This window comes from Artibeus jamaicensis, unplaced genomic scaffold (genome assembly GCF_021234435.1).
Source record: "Artibeus jamaicensis isolate MK-2021 breed Jamaican fruit bat unplaced genomic scaffold, CSHL_Jam_final scaffold_1031, whole genome shotgun sequence".
In the NCBI taxonomy this organism is placed as follows: domain Eukaryota; kingdom Metazoa; phylum Chordata; class Mammalia; order Chiroptera; family Phyllostomidae; genus Artibeus; species Artibeus jamaicensis.
This window is the reverse complement of record NW_026522026.1, coordinates 4,462,163-4,478,993: the sequence shown is the minus strand read 5'-3', so window position 1 is coordinate 4,478,993 and position 16,831 is coordinate 4,462,163. Positions and strand designations below refer to the sequence as shown.

The window sequence follows — 16,831 nt, the reverse complement described above, 5'->3', positions numbered from 1 at the left end:
TCTTAGTTTATATTCACTATTGGGTGCCTCAAATTTTCTTTTAATTGATTTCGGAAAGGAAGAAAGGGAGGGAAAGATGGAGGGGAGGGAGGGAGAGTGAGAGAGAGAGACACATCAATTTATTGTTCCATTTATTTATGTATTCATTGGTTGATTCTTTCTCTCTCTTTCTTTCTTTCTCTCTCTCTCTCTCTTTCTTTCTTTCTTTTTTGTGAGAGAGGGGAAGAGAAGGAGAAAGAGAGAGGAACATCAGTGTGTGGTTGCCCCTCAACGTTCTCCTAACTGGGCACCTGGCTAGCAACCCAGGTATGTGCCCTCACTGGGGATTGAACCATCGACCCTTTGGTTCATAAGCCCATGCTCAATCCACTGAGCTACACCAGCCAGGGCCATTGGTTGATTCTTGTATGTGCCCTGACCTGGGATCAAACTGCAACCTTGGGTGTGGGTATGATGCTAAAACCAACTGAGATACCTGGCCAGGACCCAGTGCCTCGTGTTTTTAAATGATAATAAATAAATAACATCACACTGAACTTCTTGGTACATATCCTAAGAAGGATAAATACCCAGAAGTGGAATTATTGGCAGAAAAAGTACAAACATGTTAAAGCTTTTGCTATATCTTGCACAATTGCTTTTTTGAAAGAATGAATTAATATTTACTTGCAACAGAAATATACAAAGGAGCTTTTTTAAAAAATGGATATTTTCATTTAAAAATATTTATCAGTTATGGCTTGTGATTATTTCAGTTGAACAGCTCTTTGTACCTGTTTTTTAATGTTAGAAATCCTTTGCACGCTTATGGAGTGACATAAAAACTAAATGAATTTGTAATCTTGAATATCCTGAACCAGAAGACAATTTTTTTTCTTTTCATTATAAAGGATGTTAGTTGGATAACTGATGACATTTTAATGTCTATAGATTATTGCAGTGACTTTCAATCGGTGTGCTACAAGAACTTTTAAAGACTTGCCATACCTGACTATGGAGTCAAGGGCACTGACCTCTTTTCCTTTAGATTACTAAGTAAAAAGAATGACAACAGCCAACACAACAATAGCTCTCTTTTGAGTTTGTGAAAGGGAAAATCATAACTAACTCAGCTTTAGAATCATTAGGATGTTTCAGTATGAGTACTTGGGGAAATCAGTAGATACTTAAAACTTTGATTTTTCACAGACTTTTCTGTGAAAAATCCACCTAGGGCACCCACTTTGGGGTTGGCAATGTGATTGGAGCATCAAAGGAAGACCTGGGGATAGTGAAAAAGTGGTAAGAAATGGAAGTAATAGATTAGGTATTAGGTCTAGATCAGGTGGACTTTGTAAGACCACTGTAAGGGCTTGGGGTTTTTTAAATTGTGTTGTCTTTGGAAGGTTTTGAGAGTATCATCTTATTAATAGCTGTAAAGGTTGCTGTGAGACCAGACCGTAGTAGAATGACAGTGGAAACATCATGACCCTTAGGCTGTTGCAGTGGGTGGTGGATGCCTGGACTCAGTAATAGTAGTAATAGTAATGAGAAGTGTTTTACCATAGTAATGAGAAGAACACATGTTGGAAGGTAGAGAGAACAGAAATTTACTGATGACTGGCCGTGTGGTATGAAAAAAAGGGGTCAAGGATGACTTAAGGTTTTTGGCTTGAGCCACTGAATGAATGTCAGTTCATTCTGGTCTCCCTGCATCATAATCTATCATGGGAGGTGCTATTTCATGGAAGTTATCTTTGAAGGGCTGGGAGATTAGTTGGGAGGCTGCTGCAATCATTCTGGAAAGAAGAAAGAGGCCTCAATCTGCACAGAGGCTATAGGCATGGAGAGGCATTCAGAGAACACAGACTTAAGAGACATTTAGGAAGTAAAAAATCACCACTTTGCAAAAACAGTTTAGGGTTTGTTTTGGTTTTGTTTTTTTAACTAAAATTGAAGATAGCTGAATCTTTTTTCCCCAGTAAGTCTACTTATACCCTAGGGCAGAGCTTACCTGAGGCTTGTGTTTGTATAGTTCTGGGGCTAAGTTAAGAACATTTCTTACTATTTTAAATAAAAAAAGGAGGGAAGGTGAGTGACAGAGGCTGTTCGTAGCCCTCAGTACCTAAAATACTTACTAAGTGGTCTTTTACAGTGTAAGTTTGCCAACCTATGCTATAGATCAGTGGTTTTTAAAGTATGGTTTAACTTCTGCTACAGTAGCAGCAGCAGTACCTGGGAACTTGTTAGAAATGCAGATTTTCAGGCCTCAACACACACTTGCTGAATTAGAAACCATGGGAGTGAGACCCAGTAGTATGTATTAGGTTGGCCAAAAAGTCTGTTTAGTTTTTTCCATAAAATAAAAGGTACATTTTTCATTTTCATCAGTAACTATTAATTTGGATATTTTGAGTATGTCAGCTATCTCCCATATGGTATAACGTTGATTGTTCTCATTTAATGTCTTGATTTGATCACTATCGATTTCATCTGGTCTCCCTGACTATGGAGTATTGTCTAGCAAGACATCTCCAGCACAACAACTTCACAAAATACTTTTTTGACACATTCAATCAGTCACAGCACCTTATCTATACACCGCACAAATCTTTTTTTTTTTTTTTTTGCGTTTCAGTTACATTTTTACCTTTCTGGAAATAATAAAGCATACTATGCTGAAAATGTTGCATGTTTTCTTCCATCTTCAATATTAAAATGGCTACACAAAAATTCATCAGTTTTGATTTTTTTTAAATGCATGCAGATAAGATAGTTATCACAATACAATGTAACAATTGTTTCAAATGAACTTAAAAACAATTAGATGCTACTAGAGCGATCTTACAGGGGAAAAAACAGTTGAACTTTTGAGCCAACCCAGTATTTTAACAGGTTCCCTTGGTGATCTGGGGCACATTAATTTGTGAGAACCACTGCTCTAGAGAAACTTTTTACCTGTGCACGGTGATACATGGTGAATAACACTGTGGTGCCTGAAAACCCCACACTGGAAACCACATTACAGAGGGTCCATCAGCAGTAGGGCAGATAAATTGCAGCAAATAATAAATACAATGAAAGTATTCTATAGCTTGTGGTTAAGGGCATGAAGTGTGAAAGCACACTGCTTGCGTTTGAATCCCAGCTGTACCAAATAGTAGCTGTGTGACCTTGGCAAGTTCCTTGACCTCTTTAAGCCTCACTTTCCTCATCTGTAAAATGGGCATAAAATAGTTAACTACTTTCTGGGGTTATTGTGAGGCTTAAACAATTATGAAAAGTAATTAAAAGAGTAGCTGGTACATAAATATTAGACTTAAAGAGCAATCTGCGTATTATGATGCAGGGAAAACATGTCAAAGTTCATTTCATAAAGGCAATGGCCTGCCTATGTATTTTGCATGTAACAAAATGATTAAGCAACCTCAGATAAAAATGATGTCGATTTTAGAGGTTTGAATGTTGGCATGACCTCTAAATCTGTTCTCATATGTAAAAAATACTAAAATTGCTCTTACAGGATTGTGAAGAAAGTGGATGAAATGTATATACCTGCATTATGTTTGGTACACGGCATTTGGTACATGGGCATAATAAATGTGTTCTCGTCCCTAATTGCCCTTTCTTTCGCCATTCCTTCAGTCCTTACTTCCAAAATTATTTTGCTGTCTTCATATTCCCTGACAGAACTAAGGTGCAGAGTAGCTTCTCGGACTGTAAGATTCGGCTTTTTCCATGAATCAAGGTCAGGAATGCCAGTATCTAGTTTTTCCCCAACCAAGTCCCAGGGCCAAGTCTGTGCCTAGATCTAGGACAGGACTGTAATCCTGATATCTCTTGGGATTTCAGCCTTTTAGCTGCCTTGGTTTGTAAAATGCTTAGCATGTATTTAGCAACACCTAAATACAAAACGGGCTTACAAAGAAATAGATTCTTTTCCCCTTCGTGGAGGCCGCAGCATATTTTTTCTACATTCCAGGGCCTAGAATCCAGTAGGCTCCAGATTTTATATATATCTATATCTATATCTTTATCTTTGAGCTGTTAAGGTTAATATGAGTTTCTCGGTGGAATTTAAAATCATTTCCTAGAATGGAGTAATAAACAATATAGGTGAGTTTAGGGTGCAAACAGGTGAAACCCCTTGCTGCACTTTATACTCATTTTTGAGCAGCAAAAAACATGCTACTAGTTAAAAAAGAAAATTCCGTCCCTTTAAACATTAGTAATCAATAGGCAACCTCCAAAAACAGCCCGAAAGAGACGACGCTGCGCGCGAACCGGCTCTAGTTCTGGCGCGATCTCGAGGGGCGCCAAGGCCAGAGCCTTTAGGGAGGAGAAAGGCAGCCTCCTTGTGACGTCAAATCAGCGGACTCTAGTACCGGCTTCAGGCCGGTTCCGGTTCCCCGGCTTTCTGGGCGCCAGAGTACGTGAGCGCGGCGGCATTCTGCGCAGGCTCCGAAGAGGGACGCGAGAAGGTTGGGTCCAGTTCGCGAAGGAGATGCGTGATTGGCTGAGGCCGTGCTGGGGGGTTCCCCAGCCCTTTCGGCAGGGGTAAAACAATAAGAGGGGGCGGTGGCAAAGGGGGCGGGACGTACGTGTTCCTGGTCGCTCGCCGCAGCGCCTGGTGCCCGGGAAGAGCAGGTTGTAAGGGACCGAGCTCGCGGCTCTTCTGCTTCCGAGGCTTGACGTTAGTTGGAGGGAGGGGGAGGCGAGCGAGAAAAATCCGCTGCTGCAGGCTGGGTACTCTGCGACTCTCCTGCTGACCTCCGCGCGACGTACCCGCCGCCGCTGTTGGTTGAAGGTGTGTAAGGGGGCCGGGAAGGGTTGTCGGTGTGGTGGTTGGAAGGGGACGTTCCTGTCGTGTGCTCTTAGCGCGCGGCAGCTCGAGGCAACCGCCCACAGCGTGAACCCCGGTGTCGGAGGTTTAGCGGTAGAGAGACATTGTTCTTGGCGGCTGCCTGACGCTGCCGTGTGTGCGGGACAGAAGCGGAGCGTTTCCTCTCAGGTGAGGGGTGGGAGGCCGCGTGCGAAGGGAGGGCGGTGACGGATCGGCGTTGTGAGGGCTCCGAGGGCACAGGTGGAGCCAGGATTTGTTGGGGATGAGGTGGCGAGCTGGGAAGGGGAACGCAATAGTTCCCAAAGGCACGCTAATGGAGGCTTAATAGGGACGGTGAGAGAGTGGGCATTCCAGAGAGGATGTTTTAGGTGGGGAGCCACTAGTCTTATCTCCGATTCATTTGCGGCTCTTATTCCTAGTTGCCTGCGAGCGGGGAGGCGGTCGCCGCCCCGCCCGTGGGGGAGGGGGGAAGAGTCTCTGTTGGCGGAGGCAGAAGCGACGCAGATGCGAAAGTAGAGGCCTCCGGGCACCATTTCTGAGCAAGGAAACAGAATCCGGGTTTAAAGGCAGCCGCTGCTTTGCTTACCCGGTACCTAAGTTCCGCGGTCTTTCACGCCCCCCTCTCGGGTTTATCCCCAGCGGGTTCAGAAATTGGAGCTATCTGTAACCTATGCTTCTTCGTGCCCTCTTTATCTAAACGATTCTGTATTGACCTAGGAACAGAAAAGATGTTTGAGTGCAACAGAAAAGATGTTTGAGTGCTTTGGGGACAGAAAAGATGTTTGAGTGCAACAGAAAAGATGTTTGAGTGCTTTGGGGAATGGATTTCTTTCTCTTACCCTACTCTTGTCGGGGCTGGGGGGCAGATATGTAGGATAGTTAAGGGGAGGAACTAAGCTTCCCTATAGTGTTTTGTTAGTCGAATCTGGTTGAATTTTACCTGCCGCTCTAAAAGCAGATTTAAGATGGCCCTGTGCGGCTTTGGAGCGAATATAGATTTGGATCTATAATTTTCCGCATAGATCAGTATTTTTCCCTTTTCAGGTCTACTTAATTTTTCTATTTTTTATTTATTTTTAGGGGAAGTGTCTTTGCTCCCTTAAACAAGCAAAAAACCAAAACACGTGCACCGAAGGTGCAGCAACAGCAAAGTTGTCTCCTTTAAGCCCCTATGTGATTTTTGTGATACTAACTTGGGTTAAAATGCTGTTTTTTTTTAGGTTCAAGGCTCCACACCTCACGTTAGTCTTCCAAATGTTAGCATTGCATGTACCTGGTTCAGTGAACCATTAACTAATATCAGGAGCCCCATGTGCTAGAGAGGAAGAAGATGGGAATTCCTTCTCCAGCTCCATATTTGGCAGTTAATATAGCCTTAGGCATGTGAGCAAAGTTTCTAAGTAAACGTTCTGCCCTTTTAGTATCCAGTGGTCCTTTTGATGTCCAAAATTTCTGATTAAAAACAAAGAATATGATTAGTTTGAACTTCTTGGAATTGAATTGCATGTTTCTTTAGTGATACTTACTACCTTTTTGTCTTAATTTTTAGAACTAAGTCTTATGACTTAATCTTTCACTGTTTAATTTTGGAAGGTTATCAGGAATTGTAGGTAGTAGGATAAGGAGCTCAAATGGATTGCTTACTAAGAGCTGTTCAGATTGCGAATATTTGAGGCTGAAATATGAGCCCAAAGTGAACAACTATTAAGAGTGGAGAGGAAAAAAGGAAGTGAAGAATACCAGAATGCCTGTGGGGTGGGTGGGGATCAAAGGTAGAACCAAGAAGTATTAACTTGATAGTCGGATTGAGGGCTCATTTTGCAAGCGACCAAGGAGCACTTGAATTGCCAGCACACAGCTCTTGAGTGTGAATAGTATTGGCACTGTCGGCAACAGGGAGTATTATATCTCTATTTCATGTATGAGAGATCAAATATGAAAATTGCCTTAGTAGTTACTGAAAAATCTATAAATAATACTACTAATGTTTTTAGATTTTTAATAACTTTCTTATCCTGCAGAAGTACTGCTGTTGATTACCCATTATCAGGATTGAGAATTTTGCCTAGATTGCTTTAAATAAGACTTTTTCCTAGATAATTTATGCTGAGGGGGCATTGGGGTGGAAAATTTCGAGTCTGATTTTTATAGGTTCAAACTTAAGGGGTTGTTTCTGAACTTCTAAATTCAGTAAAGTTTAATTGACAAGCATAACTTAGTTACTCTCCACCGGTGGCAGTTGTTTAAGAGCTAATAGGGCAAATTAGTTTTACCGGAACTCTGTTTGGACTGGCTCAGAAGCAATAGTAACAGTTTCTTAACTGCTTTGTCTCAGCTTATTGTTTAATTTATATATATGTTGCCTTATTTTGATGTACCTTTCTAATATGTTGAGTTGACTCTTGGATTTCCTGTTATGTTAGTGTTACCTGCTTTTTAGCTTTTACCAACAATATCAAATATGGGAACAATCGGGCTTAGAAGTTTTTTTATTTTTTTTTAATTTTCTTGTGTCTTTGGCTGTTCTTCTAAAGAGGTTGTTTTTTTGACCTCTGTAATGAAAACTTCACTGGAGGCGGGACACCTGATTTCAGATTCTCTCATTGACTTTCGAACCACCAGTTTCCTTTTTTTGTAAATGAAGCTAATACCAAATCTATTTCAAGGAGATAAAGGAACGAGTAGGTTACTTGTTAAACTTTAAAGCATAAATACATGCTTTTTGTGGGACAGCTTTTTCTGTCTTCATACTTGGTCACATCTAATAGGATCTGAGCTTCAAAAACTTTCCTCCTTATCTTTGGAGTGTAAAAATAGAAAAGGCTTAAATCCACAACTACCGTTTATTGTTTATTTCTGCCACTGGTGTTTGGATTCTGATTGTGATGTCTTCATGCTGTGGTCTGCCACAACAAATGAAAGGTTTTTGCTTTAAAGAGAGAGAGAGTGTGTGTACATTTCTGTTTGACTGGTAAAATTATTTTAAACAAATACCCATCTGGAATATAGGAAGGTTCTAGTTTTAATATGGGGTCAGCTATTGAGAATGAGTATAGTCCATGGTTCACTGAGAAGTGGCCTGGGCCTGACTTGAATGAGCCCAGAGTGAGGGGCTCTAGAGGGGAAAGGGATTAAGTATCTAGCAGTAGAGATAAGCTGTGTCATAGCGTTTGGGTTTTTTTTCCTCATAAAAAGAACAGCATTCTGCCCTGTCTGGTGTGGCTCAGTGGATTGAGTGCAGGCTGTGAACCAAAGGGTCACCAGTTCAATTCCCGGTCAGGACACAAGTCTGGGTTGCAGGCCAGGTCCCCAGTGGGGGCTATATGACAGTCAACCACACATTGATATAAATTTTTTTAAAAAAGGACTGCATTCTGTTAGTAAAGATACTATTTTTATAAGAGGGGAGATACATGGCACATACAACTTTACAGTGCTGAAAATTTTTATAGATTTTTCTATTATCTAAATGTCATTTTCTTCTGGTTTCTTGGGGGGTCTTTGTTTTGTTTTTTAAAATAAGATAACATGGTGTCTCAACTTCATAGCAGTTTTCATTGTGGCCATTTTCTCCAAGCCTTGAAATAGCCACCAAAGTGTAACATGAATTTTCCTGTCAGTAATTTGCAATGAGTGAATTCTCCCCCCACCCCAGATTACTTGAGGAAAGTTGCCACATTTATTATCATTTGTGATAGATGGTGGTCAGGACACTCCAGGCTCCTCAGAGAGAGAATTTTTGATTGTCTATTTTCATGCTTATCTATAGTGGTCGTGATTATGGCCAGGTGTTTGACATTGACAGTTATAAATAGATTTTATGGTTATATACAGATCTAGTTATTTTATCGCTGTATGGATAATAGTTTTCTTTAATAAAAATAGAGATGCCATTTGAGATCTTTGAGATTAAAGAGAATTGATGGGTACAAAGTGACTTTTATTGAAATCTGTTTTTATAATTATTTTGCTATAATAGTAGATCTAAAAAATTAGTATCATTGTCTTTCCCAAGTGACCATATTGCCATGATGTTATTGAAATCAGACCTTAGTTACAAATTTTATGCTGTGTTGCAATGTTTTTTTCCTATGGGTTTTATAGTGTTTGACAATATATTCATGACTGCACATGAACTGATGTTTCCCTGTTGGGGTTCAGTTTATTACAAACTTGTTTGTAAGACCATTAATACCAAGTTCAAGGGCGTACCTTACAATCTAGGCAGTAGGTTTTTCTTTATATTCTTTCTCTATGTAGCTTCTCATTTTTAATTCTAGCATGGTGTCTTTACTGGTCTGTTTCTCCTATCTGAGCTTTTCAGTTTTTTCTTCAATTAGTTATATTTAAGCAGACTTTAACCATTAATGGTCACTAATGTAGGCAGACTGTCAGTACTTCTTGATTTACTTGTGCTAAATGAATTTTCACACTATTCATATTTATAGATAGAGGGGAAGGGAAGGAGAAAGAGAGAGAGAAACATCAATGTGTGGTTGCCTCTCATGCACCCCTCCCCACTGGGGACCTTGCCTGCAACCCCAGCACATGCCCTGACTGGGAATCAAACCTGCAACCCTTTGGTTCGCAGGTGGGCACTCAGTCCACTCAGCCACATCAGTCAGGGCTGAATTTTCACACTTTAAACCTTTATTCTAGAGCCATGTTTCCTCACCAGTAATTCATATCTGTTAGATGGTTATCAGAAACTAAATGAAAAATTTTAAATACGGTTTTAAAACTACAAAGTTAGTATATATTTTTAAATACTCAGACCATGTAGTAAATATCTTACTGGTGATCTTAACAATTGGTATGTAGTTTTCCTTGTTTTTTCCTAGACCTGTAATACATATATCATGTGTGTTTCTCTTCATATCATGCCTTTTTGTCAATGATGATATTATTATTCTACAATTTGATTATTACACTTTTGTGGGCAGTATTTCTTGTTTCTATTTATAACTTTCCTGCTTTTCCCTATTTCTATTGAGTGTGTAATTCTGTATTTTATAGTAAATCATTTCCCTCTTGATGGGCATTTAGATGATTTTCTTTTTTTTTTTGGCAGTGCAAAGCCTTGAATATACATCTTTGTGCGTGTATTTTTTTGTGACATGTCTCCAAGCGAGATAACTGTATGTGTTCATTTTTATTACTCTGATCAAAACTGAAATTACATCTCCAAAAGGTTTTAACAGCTTATATTTTCACCAGTACTGTATGTGAAAGAGCCTGTTTTCCCACTTTTTTTTTTAATCCTCACCAGAGGATATGTGTACGGATTTTAGAGAGAGAAACATGAAATGTCAGTTGGTTGCCTCCTGTACACCCCAACCTGGATGGAACCCACAACCTTTTGGTGTATAGTACGACACTCTAACCAACTGAGCCACCTGGTCAGGGCTCCCACGCTCTTACCAGTACTGAAAATATTACCAATCTTTTTAATTTTTGTTAATCCCAGTAGGTGAAAGATGTGAACTTTGAATAAATGGCCTTTTTTTAACTGTTAAATGGTATCAGTGTACCATGTTTCTCCAAATGTTTGTACTGGTATATTCTCCATAAATGGTTGTGAAATGACTGACATAATTAAAGCATAATTGCATTAATTGAGGAATAATTTACAAACAGTAAAAACTCCTCTTATCACATGCTTTGTTCTATGACTTTGGACAGACACAGTCATGAAACTACCACCACAATCAAGATCCAAGATATTTCTTGGATCTTGCCTCCGAGACAAGTCTCTCATGTTCCTTATAGTCGTTTCCCTTCTGCCTCCAGCTGCTGGTCTGATTTAGCCTTACAGGTTTACGTTTTATAGAGTGTCTTTAATTTTGAGTAATGTTTTTGAAACTCATTCATGTTGTTGCATAAGTCCGTAAGTTTGTGGTTTTTTTCTTTTTGTTTTGAGCAGTATTCAGTTACATGGACTAATATAATAATTTCTTTATTCATGCACCTGGCTAATGGTGGTTTTTTTTTTTTTCAGGTTTTGAGTGTTTCTTTTTATTATTTTTTGAATTATATTTTATTTGATTACGCTATTAGAGTTGCCCTGATTTTCCCCCCTTTGCCCCCTCCACCAGCAAGCACCCACTCCTTCAGGCAGTCCCCATACCATTGTTCATGGATCATGAGTATAAGCTCTTTGGCTACTCCATTTCCTATACTGTACATCCGCCTGGCTCTTCTGTACCTACTTATTTGTACTTCTTAATCCCCTCACTTCTTCACCCATTCTCCTGATTCTATCTCTGTTCTTGTTTGCTTAGTTTGTTTTTAGATTCAGATGTTGATAGTTATATATTTATTACTGTTTTATTGTTCAGTTTTGTTTATTAATAGAGCTGCCATAATGTGTAAGTCTTTGGACATATGCTTTGTTTCTCTTGGGTAAATATGGAGTAGGGTTGCTGAGTAATATGAGATGTGCATGTTTAAGTTGATAGGAAACTGCCATACTGTTTTCTGAAGTGCCTGTAACATTTTTTATTTCTACCAACTTTCGTGTCTTTATAAACAGTTAGTACTACATTTTTATATTAGTCGTTATTCTAGATGTTCAGTGATATGTTATTGCCTCGTTGTAGAAATCTAGAAGCATTAGGAGAGGTCATTGGATTTTTTTAGAAGAATTGTGACTTTCTAGAAAATAACATTAAGGGAAAGCTCAGATTTTAATATGTGAAAGGGGAATAGTGAAGAGGAAGACTAAGCCAGATGTATATTTAGTAATTTAAGGTAGAATATGATTAATAAAATACCATGATAAAGACCCAGTGTAGGATAAAGACCCAGTGTAGTGTGAGAAATCGGAGGAAAGACGATTATATTCTACTGAGCAAATAGGAAAGATTTTCAGGGGACAATATTTTAGCTGGACCCAAATGTGAATGCATAGGGTTTCAGTCATTAGATGGAAAAGTATGGAGTGAGTATTAGAGTAGTAGTAAAAGGTGTTCTTGTTAGTAGACTTCTTGAAACCTGGCATTGGAGCAACCTAATCTAACTAGATACATGAGTATTTTTACTATATTTCTGCTGAATTGTTCAATTAGTACTGACCAGCTGTTCATGAGCTCTTTCGGGTTATTCTTTCATTTTATTTATATTGAACCTAAATCTATCTTCCTCTGTTTTTTTGTTTGTTTTGTTTTGTTGTTTTGTTTTTAGATTTTATTTATTTGTTTTTAGAGAGAGGGGAAGGAAGGGAGAAAGAGGAAGAGACATCTATGTGCAAGAGATAACATTGATCAGTTGCCTCTCACATGCCCCCTGACTGGGCACCTGGCCTGCAACTCAGGCTTGTCCCCTGACTGGGAACTGAACCACTGAACCGCTGACCTGGTTCACAGGCCAGCGCTCAGCTCAGTACACTGAGTCACACCAGCCAGGGCAGCTTCCTGTAATTTCCATTTACTGTTCAACCAGTATTTTAACTTGTATTGTACAAAGTAGAACAGAAATGTAAACTCATTTTCAACATTAAATTTATACTAGTTTGAGGTGGTTTGCTTTGGGAACAGCTCCATATGTATATAGTAGTAATTCACTGACTTAACTGAAAGGTAAACAAAAACCTAAGTACTTAACTAAAAGCTGAGATTTTAGTCATGGAAGAACAGAGTGTGGTAACTTTGGTTGACAGTTTTAGGGTTTTTTTGTTTTGTTTTGTTAATTATCACCAGAGGATTTGTTTATTGCTTCTAGGGGGGGTGGAGGGAGATAGACATCCATGTCAAAGAGAAACATCAGTTGGCCAGGGATTGGGATGATGCTCTAATCAAGCCATCTGGCCAAGATGATAAATTTTGTTTTGTTTTTAAGTATTTATTTTGAAATTGAGGAAAACTGAGCATGTCGTAGATATCAATGTGAAGCCTGGTACAACTTTCTTTTCCGTATTATTTGTGTATGTGTGTGACTTTTTCCTGTCCTCCCCTTCCCTCTCAGTGGGTTATAGGTAGATATTAAGAGATTTAGAAAAGACAGTGACAGTCGACATACAGCAGTTTCCCTGGAAATGGGCTTTAGGAATTAGTCTAGGCAAATGGAGAGGAGACATTTTAAGAAACAAGAATGAATAAAAGAATGTTGATGAAGATACACAGGGATTTTAAGTGGGATGGACAGAGTTGGTGAGGGAAGGTGGATATAATCATGTTGCTACATGGACGAATAAATAGGATTGATGGATTATAATTGACAAAGAAAAGAGTAAGTTTTATGTTGTGCATCTCAATCTGACACAATCTCTACATTGTCAAATGGAGTTTAATACATGATGTTTCACTTTCTTTGAAAAGATACTAAATATAGTGGCTAACAAACTTCTGAAAAAAAACTTTTTGTACCATCTTGGCTAGCTTTATTTATTGAACTGCATAGTTTCGAAGGCTTGACCAGAGATCATGCATGTCTTAATTTGTAAATTAGGAAATTGAGATCCAGCAAAGTCATGATTTCTTATTCTGAACGTGTGATTTGGCTCTGTTTTCCTCTCACACTTTTTTCTTATGTACACTGGCCATACGTGAATGATAAACACAACTTTATATTGTTCAGTTGTCCAAATCTCAAACTGCCTTGTGTGGTGATTCATCTATAATTTATCCCTAGTGATTCTTTGATGCATTCCTTATTTATTGGATTGTTATTTTTCCTACTCTGGGATAAAATGGGAAGATGGAAGAGATGGCAGTTCCCTGTATAGAACATATAAATTAGTGTGTCATTAAAAAATTGTCAGGTTCCAGCCTCTCCCTCAATACCTTCCCTTTCTGCTTGATTTCCATCAATCACTTTTTAGCTTTCTAAACTCTGATTCACTTTAAATCAGTTACAGTAAAAAAGTAAACTGATTTGTGAGTTATATTTGCCAGTGTAATTAATTTAAACACAATTCTGAGTGACATCTTTATTTCATTTTATCATGGAGCCTCCTGCACCTTAAAAAAGAGGCTCTGCATAGCCTCTTGGGGATAGCTTTTTAGACTTTTACCAGATTAGCATTGCCTTTTCTCATTTACCATTTCAAGTTACGTCCTTTGAATAAATAATTTATTGAATAATAAGTAAAACTTCTAGCTCTGATCTACAGACTTCTAGTGCATTTTGATCCTTTGATTGATATTGATAGGTGTATTTGGTTACTTTCTTTACTTTGGGCTGTATGTAAGCCAGAAAAATATTAGGTGGGTATGTACCTTATAAATGGGATGGGAGATTTGGGATAGTGCCACTGTAGGAAATCTGGAAATATGGGAGAAGAAAGAGGGAAAAATAAGAATCCCCAAACCCAAGCCCTGGCTGGCGTAGCTCAGTGGATTGAGCATGGGCCTGCGAACCACACGATCGCAGTTCGATTCCCAGTCAGGACACATGCCTGGGTTGCAGGCCGGGTTCCTTGCAGGCCAGTTCCCAGCAGGGGACGCACAAAAAGGCAACCGTACATTGATATTTCTCTTCCTCTCTCCTTCCCTTCCCCTCTAAAGATAAATAAATAAAATCTTAAAAAAAAAAAAAGAATCCCCAAACCCAGAAACAATCCCTAACAGCAGCATTCTGTCTTTTAACCATTTAAACAAAACTATTTTGTACCTATTTTTTTCCCCACAGGGTAGGTATCTTCCCACATTATTTTTAACATCAGTTGTTACAGTATTAAAGTATGTGTGGTTTCCACATTTTAGTTTAAAAATTTTTAGTTTATAACATTTTACTAGGTAACCCTACTACTCTTCACCATTCCATATCATTCCAAATAAAAATATTATGTTGCTTAGCTTTGTTACTTTAAATGTAGCAAATGAAAGTCCTTCATGCCTTATCTTCCTCTTTTACCTCCTTGGCCTGCTTCTTGGGCTACACTAGGGGTTCTCTTCTTGCTGCTCCCATTCCCCACACCCTGCCACTAGAAGCACTGAGTTAATTATTTTTTAAAAATCAAGTGCGGCATTATATAATATTTTGGGATTTTTATAGACAGAGTTTTGAGATAATTATAAAAGGAAAAAAGAGGTAATAGAGTGAAGTTGAATTAGGATCAGGATGGTGTGTTGGTTTCAGTAATACTTAACCCCCCCCCATTCCTAATGTTATAATTTTGACTGTTCGGAGGATATAAACATGTAAGTCGTTTACTTTAAATGGTGAAAAGTCGTTAATAATTTTACTTAGTTTGACCTTTATCTTTGAGATATTAGCTTAAAAATAACTTCAGCATGGTACCTAACATATTCTGTTCTCTTCTTGCCTGTTCATATTTTGTGGCAGACTACAAACTCCTTCAGGGCTAGAGTCTTATCTTGTCCAGTGTATCTCATTTACTATAAATAGTATATGGTTTCAATGCTTAATCAATGGAAAGAAAGATTAGAAAGACAACAAATATAAAAACAATTATCTTGAGTACTGAGATGACTGGTGGTTATTATTTTGAAAACAGTGGGATGAATTCCTAGGAGAGAAAAATGAGAAGGCACAGGTCAGTACTGTTTCAGTAAGTGAGATCTCTCAGTCCTGCCCTGTGCCTTCTGCCTGGTTTTCAAAAAAGAATCAAGGACACGGAGGTAATGGTCCCCCAAAAAGAAGAGGCGCTGTGAATGGAAAGCCTTGGTTATGGTTTTCTTAGCATCTGAGGTAGCACTGGACTTCTCTTGGGAATAAGAACTGTGCTACTTCCCACTTCTGAGGGATAAGAGAGATGAAGAAAAAACAAACAAGAGATTCAGAATATTGGGAGTAACCAGTAGTTGTTGAGAATTTATTCTTTTGCCATTGTAAACTACTTTTTAATAAATAGTGTTAATTTTTATAACCATTTGTATGTCTCAGAAAAATTATTTCTTGGAAGTTTACAAAGATGACTTTCTAATACTTACTAATCTTGTGTTTTGCTCCTTTAGCATTTGACATTGTGCAGCAAAGAAATGGTTATGGAGAAGCCCAGTCCGCTGCTTGTAGGGCGGGAGTTTGTGAGGCAATATTATACTTTGCTGAATAAAGCTCCAGAATATTTACACAGGTAAATTTAAATGGATTGCTTTTCAAGTTTTTTAATGAAATTCATGGTGAGAAAGACACTTCATAACACAGTTACACATGCTTGTGTGTGTACAAAATTTTATCCTCTGGTACTTTATGTTTAATTTTAAGAAAACCTTGGGCTTGACACTAATGAGTTCCAATCTGCAATTTGGGCTTTAGTCGTCTCTTTAAAGTTCTCTACAGCATTGTTAGAAAATGAATCCATTAAGTGATTGTACTTGTTAAAGTTTCTTGATCTGCAAAATAGGTGAGTAGTTATAGTTTCTGTTCTTTGTGATATATTTTAGCAGGTGAAAGATATGAGACTTTTGTCAGTGTTAGGTTTTGCAAGTAGTTGTTGTAGAACACTCTGGTCAAGTGAGTTAAGAATAAATGTATGAGGTTGAGCCCTTTGTAGTACAGGCTTCCCCCCGCTAGGTGAGTGTTCTAGGAACCCGTCTGTATCAGTGTACCAGCTAGTGGTGCTGTAGGAGGCTGCAGTATGCTTCAGGGAATTTTTTTTTTTTTTTTTTTGAAGACTCTGAGTGAGTTTGCCCATATCATGATGAGTGATGTATAAGCACACCTGCCTGAACCACACTGAGAGTTCGGCATTTTTTGACCAAAAACATCATGACCACCATACCTCATCCTCGTTATTCACCCGATCTTGTACCCAGTGACTTTATTTTATTTCCCTGGAAGAAAAATGTCCTGAAAGGAAAATGTTTTTGCTGATGTGGGAGAGGTGAAAAAAATGACAGAAGCACTACAAGGCATCAAAATTGATGAGTTCAAAAACTGTTTTGAGATCCGACTTCTGCCAAGATGGAGGCGTAGGTGGAAGCACTGCGCCTTCTCACACAACCAAGTTTAAAAACAATAAAGTTTTAGCAACAAAAACACAACCAAACCACAGAAAATTGAACTACACGGAAGTCTGACAACAACGAACCCTTCAGCCAAACTGGT

General features: G+C 38.7%; 1 protein-coding gene across 5 annotated transcripts in view; it reads left to right on the top strand.

Annotated features, from left to right (window-relative positions):
• Nucleotides 1–16,831, top strand: part of G3BP2 (G3BP stress granule assembly factor 2) — a 77,816-nt gene that overhangs the window by 45,803 nt on the left and 15,182 nt on the right. For 2 of the 5 annotated variants that reach the window (XM_037150194.2, XM_037150191.2), the window contains exons 1-2: nucleotides 4,578–4,786; nucleotides 15,739–15,857. In XM_037150194.2, coding sequence (XP_037006089.2) covers nucleotides 15,763–15,857 — 95 coding nt within the window. In that variant the 5' untranslated portion in view covers nucleotides 4,578–4,786; nucleotides 15,739–15,762. Of the gene's footprint in view, nucleotides 1–216; nucleotides 307–4,577; nucleotides 4,787–4,899; nucleotides 4,991–15,738; nucleotides 15,858–16,831 lie in introns of those variants that run through there. The other 3 variants (XM_053655699.1, XM_037150196.2, XM_037150192.2) reach the window with 3 other exon arrangements.